The sequence below is a fragment of the Mus musculus genome, chromosome 2 (assembly GCF_000001635.26).
Source record: "Mus musculus strain C57BL/6J chromosome 2, GRCm38.p6 C57BL/6J".
NCBI lineage: Eukaryota > Metazoa > Chordata > Mammalia > Rodentia > Muridae > Mus > Mus musculus.
Genome location: NC_000068.7, coordinates 49937325 through 49949513, shown reverse-complemented (window position 1 = coordinate 49949513; position 12189 = coordinate 49937325). Strand labels below are relative to the sequence as shown.

Below are 12189 nucleotides of genomic sequence, written 5' to 3'. Positions count from 1 at the left end.
TTGTCTTTAGTCAGTCTTAACTTCTTATAGGTTAGGGGTCAGAAAGCTTTGCTCTACAAGATTCTTGTCAAAACCCACACCATCTCTTCTGCCCCTAGCTGTGGGGGTGACTGTGTTCTAATAAAATTTTATTTAAAAAACTAGGTGATGGAAAGCATCGGACTTATAAGCGATAGCTAGTCAACCTATGTCAGAGATGAGCCCAAGCAAGGACAATATCAGTAGTGGGTCCCAACAAAGTAGCCACCTTTCCAATGGCCCATGTTGGGGGTGGAGAGACATTCCTTTTTAACACATGAAAGAGCAGAAGTAGGAGGAAAAGAAATCGAGATTCTAGAAATAGCAAAGAGATGTTCATTTGACATTCTGAAACGGTGCTATAAATGGGAGAGGAAAGCAAGACCAAACATTTCATTGCGTACTTAGATTTCTTCTGCTGGACTTGACATCCAAGGAAGAGTAGGTGACTGGACTGGAGAAGAGAACTCTTCGATTTCTTTTGAGTCTTGGTAGGCTGTTGCTGCAGGTGGACATGATAGAGTGGCATCCATTCCCTTTGTTCTGGGAAGTTTCCTGTCTTTCTCAATGCACTCTTTGTGTTTAGCCTTCCTGAAGTGTCTCTTCCCCCACCCCCACCCCAGCTAAAAGGAAAACCAAACAAAAGTTAAGTCACATCAGCATAGAATTTTATTCTTTCAGACAGCATGTATCACCCATGGTGCCTGGAAACACAAATTTAGTGACACTGGTAAATGTGCTTCATTAGAGGCCTCCACATTGTCAAGAAACATGCAGCATGCATTACACTGTCTAACTCAAAGGTTTGCACCCTATCCCCAACCAGCTCGTAATTGACAAATGGATTCACAGAATGAACTGGAAAGCTCCCCCTGCAGTTGCTCTGCTCACGGACTAGGTGGTTAGTGGATACTATTGTTTGGATCCTGACTGTTACAGGGTTAAAGTTTTGGTCCTCAGCCCATTGGTACCATTAGGAAACAGGGTCTAGTCAGAGAATTTCTTAGGACGTTGGGAACACAACCTTGAAGGGTACTATAGAATCTTAAGTGCATGCTCTCTCTCTCCCACCCCTGCTTCTTTCTCTTTTTCCTTCCTTTCCCTTTATTACAAAGAACTATGTATATGGGTGTTTTACCTGCATGTATGTCTGTGCACCACATGTCTGCAGTACTCACAGAGGCCAGAAGAGAGCATTGGATCTCCTGGCACTGGAGCTTTTAGTTGTGAGCTGCTATGTGAGTGCTGAGAATCAAACCTGGGTCCTCCAGGAGATCAGTCACTGCCCTTAACTGCTGAGACATCTCTCCAGACCATCCTCTCCCACTTTTCAAGTTTCTATTTATAAGTGGCTACTCACTCTCTAACACAGGCCCCAAACCAGGATATACTGCAATCTCCAAAACTGTGAGCCCAAACAAACCATTTGTCTTTACAAATGGATCATCTCAAGTACTTATTACGGTAATGGGCAGAAGGGTTACATTTCAGAGATGCTCTGAGATAGCCGCAGAAACAAGAGTCTGACCCAGCAGACTCTGAGGGAGTCCATGAGGTCAAAAAAGTCCTTCCAGGTGAAGGCCTAGTCAGGCCCGGGCTTATCAAGCTACTCTTGCTGTCAAAAATGCTGGTTGGCTCTTCTATAGAACTGACAAAATGCAGCATCTCTGGACCAGAACACTGGATGCTAGGTCGTCGTCCTCTTGGTTCCTACCAAGTCCTCATGCTCAGTGCTCTGACCTCATGCAGGAGCATTTCAGCAAAGCAAACCTCTGCCTTCTACTTTGTAGTCCAATGCATCTTCTTTATCAAGTGCAAGATGGACCTTCGCTCCAGAGTTCGCTGGCCCACTGTTTCTGTGCTTTACATCGCTGGTCTCTGCTTCTCTTGGGAACTGCATCATCATAGCAAGGGAAGCATGAAGAGCCAGGCCAGCACCAGGAGGTAAGGACTGGGGACACTGGAGACACTGCTGCCAGACGTCCTCTGAGCGTGCATTACAGCGAAGACTGCATTTGTGTGGTTGGTGGGCAACTCTACGTTGCAGATCATTCCTTCACAGCAAGACCTACACTCCTGGGTACAAGGAGGAAAGAGGAATTGGAGTGAGAAGCAGGGAGGAAGATGGGACAAGACAGGCACTGGAGCTGATAGTCCAGCCTGTGCATTGTCCTGACCTTTGGGTACCCTTCCCCCAGCTAAACAAAGACTACCGTGAGAGTTCTCATCCTAACTCTTGAAGCATCTGTGTCAAACCCAAGCAAAACTGAGGCAAAGATGGGAGACTGAGTTAGACTGCTCAGTTTCCAGATCTTAAAAGATTTATTAGAAGACAATGGAACCAAAAACAATGACCTGAAAGTCAGGAACCTTCTGGATTTATTGGTTCTCTTTCTTAGTATTATTTGTTAGGTGATAACTGTGACCTGCTATTATTGTCTGTGCCCTCACCTGAGTCCTGTTATGATGGCAGTGATAATTTGCTAAAATAAAAAAATAAAATAAAGTGCCCATTCTTAAGAGTACATTCAAGGGAAGCAACCTGTGACCACAACAGTGATGCATGCCTGACCCAAAGCCATGTCTTCATGAACTGGCCACTCATGCATGTTCCCAGGCCAATGGGGGCAGCAGAAAGCAGCAGCTTCAAGCACAGCCACAAATGACTATGCAGCCAGCTGCCCATCAGATTGACCCAGGGGGAAGTTTTTATTTTCCTTTCCAAATCTTGCTATGTAGCTCAAGTTGGCTTCATACTCGCAATCCTCCTGCCTCAGGCTCTAGAATACTGGGATTACAGAAGTGAGCCGCTGTGCTCACCATGGATACCTTCTAGAGATCTTGATTCCTAAGACCTCTATGTGAAGTTCCATTTCAATTAGTTTAGGGTGCTCCTGTCCAGCCTCACCAGCTCACCTCAGCGGTGCTGCCCATGTGGCCCTTGCATGATCAGAGTCACACATCATCCAGATTCCAGTGCTCCTTACTCTCTGAAGGGTGGGTGATTCTTGAGCTTCCAGCATGGGCTTCAGGCTGTTCAAGTTCAGAATTTATCTCTAGAGCTCTGGAAACTAACACTCATTCTTGGCACCATTATTTCTTTTTGAAGACAGAATATCTTCAATTGTCTGCTCTCCTCACTGGCACTGAAGTAGAGTCTTTATGTCAGAGTACAAACAAACCTAACATATGGCTTCTCCTTCTAGGTTCTCCCATGACACGTAACTTACCACCATCCCCCCATGAAATCTGGGAAAGTTAATTCCAAGCAAGCATAATCTTTACCGTGTGTTCCGAATCTCGGCTGTGTCGGCAGCCGACAAAATGACATTCATTTTTAGAGGCACACTTCTTCGTGATGGACGTACTTCTTCCGTGGCTGGTGAAGTGATGAACTGTCAAACAATACTGTGTGTCTAGGAAAATTTAACAAGGATAAAAACGGTTTTATTTTCCATGTTGCAAAAGAGACCCCTTGACCATAATGCCCGAAGAGAGTAAAAACCAGAATAATCTAAAGGGTCAGAGGGAGAAACTTAATAGCAATGAATGCTAGAGTTTGTGAGTGGTATTTCTGGCAAGACAACAGCTTCCAGAGTACACATGTCTTTTGAAAATGAATATAAATGGGTATCTAGTTCCTTTGGCATTAGCTGAAGCTGAGAAAAATGTGTAGAGTTTTCCTCAATCCTTGGTCCTGAAAACTGAATATTGCAAGTATTTATGTCCCCAACTTGTCCTTTCTTCCTCTGAAGCATGTGTTCAGGAACTCTAAATTAAGTCAAAACTGTGAGCACAAAGATACAACATGTCTGGGAACGTGGTGTCTCACTCAATGTTTTCTTCTTACAGGCTACATGCAAATGGCTCTCCAGCTACAAACCAGCTCGCCCATCTTCCTCACCTTGCTTACTCAGATTTGCAGCCTTCTAGCATGTTTGACGATTCCTCATTGATGTATGCTACCTTCCCTGGCCTCTTCACTTCCTGTCTCCCTGTTTCCCTGCTCTGTACAGTTAGCTCATTTCTACAGAGCTATCCTCACTGCTCTAACCATCCATTTTATGACTTAGCATTCTTGTCAGAAGGTGGTCCATTTGACCCAATAGGATATTCCGCTTTAGTGCTGTGTCTCCTTGTTGCTGTCAAAGACCATGGAAATGCCTGTTAAGTAATTCACCATGGATTCCAATAGCAACTGACTGGGAGAAAATGTTCCAAGATGGTGAGATCCTGTCACAAGTAACTCTTATTTGATCCTTTAAGAGTGTTGTGATATTTTAAATGAAATATTAATACATACAGTGGCATTTTGATAACTTTAGTAATATTTACAATGGCAAATACATTCATATTGTAGAGGTACTCTGTTAGCTTCTAACTATGTTCATTCATTCAATCCTTACCATGAACCTTCGGAAAGCCATAGACCATATTAACATTCTTTGATGTTGCTTAAGACAACATCTCATTATGCAGTCCTGGCTGTCTGAAGCTCTCTGTGAAGAGCAGACTGACTTAGAACTCACACAAAGATTCTCCTGGGGGCGGGGGTGGGGGTGGGGGGTGGGGAAGTTCTCCTGGCCCCATCTCCCATGTTCCAGGGTTAAAGGTGTATGCCACCATCTTGCCCACAGTCAAACAGGCAGAAAATTGCATAGGTATAAGATAGAATGCTAACCAAGGAAGGTGTCAAAGATTTGTGCTTTTAATCAGTACACTTGGCTGCCACCCTGGATTGCTCATCCTTGAACTAGACAAAAGTAGCTGACATTGAAGTCTGGAGGAAAGGGAGCCATCTCATCTGACAACCTAAAATCAGAACAGCCCAGTCTTGTTATAGCTCCCTCAGTTTCAAAGTCCTAGCAGCATAGTCTGTCTGTTTTACTTCCAACTTTGTATGGAAACATTCCGTTTCTTCACAACTCTATTTCTACCACCTGCAGGGAGCTGCCATCTTCCAACGGAACACTATGACAGTCCCCACTTGATGTATTCTTTGACTCTCATATCCAGCTGTCCAACAGCAATGTTTCGGATCACATCCGCATTGTGCATTCTAACTTTCATACTCTATCAGACAGGTCTTTGTACATGGGCCTCTCTCAGTTTGTTCCTCTATCTCCCACTGTGCCATAGTGATCAGCCTCTGAGTTCACTGAAGAGCCCACACACCTACCACCTCTGGAAGCCTTTACATTTGAGCTTTCCCTTCTAGTCACACTTTTCCTTCAGGCTTCCTTCTCTTGCCCATTCAGGTCTTTGTTTTAATGTCTATTGAGAAAAGATTCCCCATGGCTACCTTGTCAAAGGCATCTATTCTTCTTTCAGCAAGTATTTACTGAGCACATATTAGAATCTGGATTAGACACTGGAGATGTGTCAGTCAACTACCAAGGATAATCAGATGTTTGTTAGGGGAGTGAATGAGCTTCCTAAGCAACAATGAATCTCTATAGAGTAGAGTACAGAACCCTTTCTTTGCTTTAAGGCAGTAAGTATGACTTTCCTAGGGTATCATCAAGCATCAAACATTTCTGGGATTGTTTGAATGCCTTAGTCAACATTGTGGTTCCTGTCTTCTTGATTAACACCTTTTAAGACATTTTTCTTCATGATACATACAAGTGTATGCTCAGTGTGTGTGTGTGCGTGTGCATGTGTGTGTGCATGTGACCCATCCCCAGGTTCTCTCAAGATGCTCTGGTGTCTGGGCAGTCTTTCACAAGAGATCCAGGACCCCATTAGAATCCCACTGGCCTGTGTTGGCGTACTATTCTATAACATAAGACATCTCCCTCCAACTATAGGAAGAATCTAAATAAAGTAAGGTCACAAAAGAATCTGGAAGAGTCCTCCAAGCTCGGATACTCACCCTGCGGACACCACTTGTCTTCTGCCCATCGATTGCAGTTATAATTATCCCCTGCATTTTCGCAAGTAAAACACTTGAAACTGTTTGGGAATGGTGTGGCTTTAAAAAAAAAATAAAAGAATGAAGTAAAGTCACAAAAGGACAAAAATTTCCAACATCAAAAGCCCAAAGTTCGCAACTTTATTAGATGAAACAAAACATACAAGACATCCTTCCTCTTTGGAATGCCTGTGTCCTGAAATGAAATGGCTCCAGAAGCTATTTTGAAAGATCCATGGTATGATTCTATTAATATCTAGTCCTCAGAAATAAGAGGGGCTGAGACAGTGGGCAAGGATGGAAGTGGTATTTGAGATTATACAACATATACATACTCAGACACAAATACACATATGCATATACATGTGGCAGAACTAGGCAGACAGGTTCTTTGGAACATCCTGAAGAATACAGAAAATTCAAAGTGAAGAACAGCAATGCCATACACCTCGCGTGGGGCCAGGATGAAGACAGCCCTCATCCTGGCTGTGCATCACCAGCACCAGTAAAGCATTTTAAAAGAGGAGAGGAGAAAGGAAAAGAAAAACATGTCCCCCTCGGAATTACAATTAGACTACTACATTAATGATAAAACTTTGGTGCAATATTAATTGTGCATAAAACGATAATGAAGACCCAGGTCACGCTCTCTTCCCAATTTCAAACCTTCTGATGAGTTTTCATAAAGTGTTAATGTCCATTTGGAAGAATGGGTGTATTATTTATGCAGGAAATTTCCATAGCCAATTATCTCTGATGGCGAAATCGACCAAGATCTCTGAACTTCCTCTGCCATGCCATGTAAGACTATAGCAGAAGGCCAACCCATTCTAAAGAAGAGAATAGCTTCCCACCCCTGCACTCTCAGGCCAGCAGTGGCCAGGCATGTCTCTGTCACTCTAGGTAAAACCAACCACTCTAAAAAGGTGTGGTAGATGACAAGGGGACAAACCAAAACAGAATGAGGACCACAGCCCCTACTTACGATCAAGAGGGGGCCTCACATTGTAGAAGTTGATGTTCTTTGCAAACACCCAGTTCTCTGAGATGATCAAGATCTGAAGGATGGTGACAGCTAGAATGTGGCAGAGGAGCAGCATTCTGTCCACCCTGATTGGGCAGGTCAAAGTCGTGTGTCTGCCATGAAAACACAGACTGGATCAGATCATGTGTTTTTATACATCAATGAGAGTTATGTCCTGCATCTGCTCGGAAAGCTCAATTATTCCTCCTGTCAAAAAGGGTCAGTACCACACGTACCATTCAGATCAAAGTTAAGTAATTACTGCCTTCTACTGGCCTGATAAAATTCTAGCAGGCCACTCAGTGCTCTCTGTCCAGGAACACAAGCTTCTAGCACTGGCCTAGCTACACCAGGTTCCTCCTTTGTCTGGGGGACAGCTAGTCGATGCTGGGCTTAATGACGGGATTTTTTTTTCTTCAATCAACCCTGGTTCCTGGTTTATTTACCTGGAGTCCCTAAACCACTTTTTTTCTGCAACCCTTTCTCTGGGTAAACAGAGGTATGTGATCAAGTTTGTAGCTCCATCAAATTCTGAGAGAAGTCACGAAAGGAAAGCCAGTGGAGTGAATAGTGAGTTAGTCACAGGAAGTGTGGACTCCATTCTGGAGCTTACTGATGCAGGGTGGAGAAGGGAGCAGCACTTGAGGTGCCAGCTCCACCTCCACCTGTCACACTAGGTGCAAGGACAAACCACCAGGATGCTCCAGAGGAAGCCATAAAAGTTAAGTGCTGCCAACAATATAATGACACTCCTGGTCCACAAACATTATTGATGATGTTCATAAGGGGTTGAAACTCAAAGGAATGACAGATGTGCACACGGCAATGGGTAAAGGACATGACCTTTTGGGACCCCACAGAACCCATAGCCTTTACCCTTTGAAGCCAGGCTCGTGGGAGTAGCTAAATCTGCAGTCTCATCACTGACAGGTTGTCTGGCCAGGGAAAGGTGAGTGTGGGCTGCCAAAGACGATGGGCAAACCTGGAGTCCAAAGGTTCAGGTGCTGGGTCTGCTGTTTATTAGCTTCCTGACCTTGGGCAAGCTCTTTAAACTCTATTAACCTCAATTTCCTCATCTGTAAAATGGCTTAATAATACCCACACTACCCACACATTTGGATAATTGTGAACATCAAATACAGTTTCAGATAGGATCACATAGCCTTGTGTGAATAAAACAGACATAAAAGGAGTTCTGCGGAAACGCTAGAGTTCAATAGAATCATCCGCACTCATTTTCTTCTTGCTGAGTCAACTATCTCAGTGGCTTAGGGAAATTTTCAAAGAAAAGTGGTTTGATATCCACATATTCAAGCATCCTGGTTCTTCACATGAACTTTTTGAAACCAAGGTACTAGTGTAGGGGCTCCAGAATTTTACTTCTCTTGTGTCTTTTGCATGTAAATAACATGTAAGCAAGGGTGAAACTGAGTACCAAACAAAATGTAGTGATAACGACCTTTTACCCTACAAAGGACCTTAGTGAAGACAAAACTGAGTCACTAAGGATGTAGTCAGTGAAAGAAAGCATGCAGGTTTGAAATTTCTAAGGATACAACAAGGAAATGCTAATTCTGCTTTGCCTATTCACACATCCAAAGTGGTCCATCCCAGAGCTACAATGAATCAATAGTCAAAGGTTAGAACCCAGCATCCCAAGAGAGACTCTTTATAATGGGAGGTGAGTCCTTTCTCCCTCAAACCCCAGAATGACTGTGCTCTAACAGCAATCTACATTGTCTGTGTAAGATGGGCAGCCTCCTAAGATCATGGATTTCAAATGCCCATTGTCTATCCTTAGATTCCCTTTCATCACCGAAGCTGTGGGACCTCAGATGACTTTCTGAAGCTTCCGAAGCCCAGCTTCCGTCGCTGTAGTATAGTCATAAGAAATAGCAGTTTTGAAGTGAGGTTTCTATGGCCTCATGCCTAGGAAGGCAGAGGCTAAGTACTGAGCCACAGTTGAAGCTATGCTCGTCGAATGCTTGGCTCACATTCCTGTTCCAGAGCCAACCCTTGTGATGCCTGACTCAAGTTCATTAACTTCTCAGTAACACAGATTTTGAGCTATGAAATGGGAGTAGTAATGTTTCCTTGTATATGTATAGGAATAAAATTGGCTAAAGCACATACAACATGTGAATTATTTAGTTAGTTACATGCCTGGATTTTAGGCTAATTCTTGTAAGCGCTTACTGTGTGGTGAAAAAGCTCCCAGTTTAAAATTACAACGCAAAATCCCTGGTTTTCCTAAAGTAATTTCCCACTGAAACCAAACCTTATTCATTTATCCCACGTGTCATTATTGACATCCTCTATGGGTCACACATTGTTATTATTGACTTCCCAACAATGCCCTTTCTTTCATGAAAACTGCATTTTTTGAGGGAAAGGGCAACACAGGGGAGTGTGTAATTTCAAATTATACAGTTATAAATGCCATAAAGGCAAAGCAATAAGGTGATACCTTAGTAGGAAGGGAAGGGCTATATCACATATGACAGTCTGCACACACCTCTCTGAGTAAGCAACATTTGAGCAGATGAATTAAATGAAGAGAAAACATAAGCTAACCCCAAACTCTAAAGAAAAGCAACCTATATCCTAAGGAGGAAATACATGGCTCAGTGGGTAAGAGCACATGAGGACATGAGTTCAGATCCATATGAAAAGTCAGGCATAGCACAAGTACCAGCTATACCCACATTCCTGCCTGTAACCTGGTGTTGTGTAAGTGGAGATAGGAAGACTGATGGGGCTTGCTAGCCGTTGGTCTAGCTCCTGGTCTCTCGTGGACAAGAAATAAAGAATGATATAATAGGAAACCAATTCCCTTATCTGGCTTCTGCATCACACACAGGCATGAGCATCCATGCACACATAGGCATGAGCATCCATGCACACACCTCATCCATGTACACACACAATACAAATACAAAAATAAACTAAGAGAAACCTAAATGAACAAGTCTAAGCATAAGACTTGCTCTTTGTGTTCTCCATAGTCTAAAGCAGGACTGTAGAAGTTGGTTTAGTACCATTGTGCAACTGGGGAAACTGAGGCTCAGAGGCAGAAGACTGCCATTGATGCAGTAAATTGCCCTTCAAAATGTTCCAGCTGGTACCTTTTCACTATTAGTGGTATACAAAACAGAGAGGGTTTGAGCTCCATAGAGCTGTAGCTACACAACCTAAATATATTTTCATTCCTACTTCAAAGAGAAGCAGCAATATTCTCCAAAACTGAAAAGGCTTGCCTGTCAAATGAGGAACAAACTAAATAATAGTGTCTTCTCTTTCCTGAGCAGGTTGTATAATGTATTACCCTACACTGTCTCCTGAACAACAGTGTCTATATCTTTTTTCATATACAGGCTTGTGTCACCACGACTGTTTTATTTTTCATAAGCAGATGACATTAGGGTAGTGAACAAGTAAATGGTTAAACAGAGTGTCCTGGGGTTGCTGTACATTGAGGATCATTGCACAGACCCGCTAAAACAAAATACATCTGTGCCGACATCGCTGAGCAGGCACTCCCCGCAGTCTCTGTCACAGGCAAGGTTATAGGGGAGTTTGTATTTTGTTCCCTGGAGGCGGGTGGGGTCTACAGTATGTGTTAGAGTAAACCAGGCTATTTTCTCCATGACCATTGCACAAACTAATGCTGCTTCTTCATGTAGGATGATGAAGGGTAACCCATGAGGTTCCCAAGGTAATTGGTAAAACTGTGTGTGTGTGTGTGTGTGTGTGTGTGTGTGTGTGTGTGTGTGTGTGCATGTGTAGATATATCTTGCCGGGTGGAGGAGCTCAAATGGTTCTGAGACCCACATAATGGTGAAAAATGCAGCGTAGTGCTTCGGAATATAGCTGTAATGATTTTGCTTCCTGTGAACGTGTTCTTTTATTCTGACACTAAGACAAAAGTTCCACTGTACACCATGGGATATATGTTTACAACCCTCACACTCAGCGGAAGCTCCAAATGTCTTTCTCCAAGAGAGCTTACGACTCTCATCCTTGTTCCCCAGAGACAGGCTTGGGCAGAAACCTCGCGGGTACGGAGCTCGTCTTCCCTGGGCTTTGTGTCTCTTCTTTAGAAGATACATGAACTTGTTCCAGAATGCAAACAGTTCCTTTGCCAGGAGAGGGGAGAGTTTTCTTCGAGGCACATTTGTAAAGATACAGGAAGCAACTCTCAGGCATTCCAGAGAATGGCAGGTAGCCAGATTTGTAAGTTCAGGAACCCCCTCCTGAGACCGGCCCATACCTGCCCAAAATAAGAGGCTTGATTCATGGGAGGGCATGTGGTTCAGAAGCAGGACAACTTCCCAGACCCTGGTGCTCTTAACGTGCCACCGTCTGAAAAGCTGGTGGGGACCTTGAGAAGCAACATATAGCTGACAGCCTTTGCAGCAGTAAAAAGACACACATTAAAAAAAAAAATCCCTTGATGTATGCTCAGCACACACCACATTGTCAGTAAATATGTTCTGGAACAGAACCAACATCATTATCTCTGACCTGGACAGAGCGCCTTTCGTAGAGAGTCAAACAAAGGCACGAAGGAGCTGGCAGGGCATCCGAGGCTGTTAAATGATGGACTTCCAAGAGAAACCCAAAGACCAAAGTGCAACAGTCAATACTGCATTGCTCACTCGATTCCTAATGCACGAGTCAGCCAGCACGAGAGTACCTTCAGCTGCTAATGAAATAATGAACGGTTAATTGAAGGGAAGCAGCCCATCTAAGTCCAACATGCCCGTCAACACTCACATCCACGCCTCCCAGCATGCACCACGCACTCTGCAGTCAGCCGCTCTGACTCAACACTCTTAACAAGCCAGTTTCCCTTATAAAAACGGACTGGAGGCCAAATGGAAATCCAAAATGGGTGCTGAAATTTGACCGGGAAAGTCTGGAATAGGTGAAAATGCTGTTTTGGAAAGAGGTCATTTTGCCAGAAGGAAACGTCACTGTTTATAGCCAGAGCATGGTATGGGTTGCTTCTATCTGGGAAACCAAGGTGCTGAAAAGAGACATTCATTGTCCTATTACATTTTGGAAGAATGTCATGAGATGTGCATTATACCCATTTCCCTGCAGAGGAGCTGAAGGCTAGGTGCCTTGCCTCGCCTGGGCTTACGAATCAGTTTCCAGGGTTTGATGGTTTGCTCTCTATGTGACATACTTTGTGAAGGGCTTCCACTTCTCCACACCTTGAAAGTTTATC

General features: G+C 43.7%; 1 protein-coding gene across 16 annotated transcripts in view; it reads right to left on the bottom strand.

Moving 5' to 3' along the window:
* Window positions 1-664: 664 nt before the first annotated feature.
* Window positions 665-12189, bottom strand: part of Lypd6b (LY6/PLAUR domain containing 6B) — a 161510-nt gene continuing 149985 nt past the window's right edge. For 15 of the 16 annotated variants that reach the window (XM_006498352.4, XM_030252096.1, XM_006498350.4 and 12 more), the window contains 4 exons: window positions 6918-7069; window positions 5894-5992; window positions 3304-3434; window positions 665-2094 (listed from right to left, as the gene is read on the bottom strand). In XM_006498352.4, coding sequence (XP_006498415.1) covers window positions 1921-2094; window positions 3304-3434; window positions 5894-5992; window positions 6918-7069 — 556 coding nt within the window. In that variant the 3' untranslated portion in view covers window positions 665-1920. Of the gene's footprint in view, window positions 2095-3303; window positions 3435-5893; window positions 5993-6917; window positions 7070-11480; window positions 12164-12189 lie in introns of those variants that run through there. The other variant, XM_006498359.4, reaches the window with a different exon arrangement.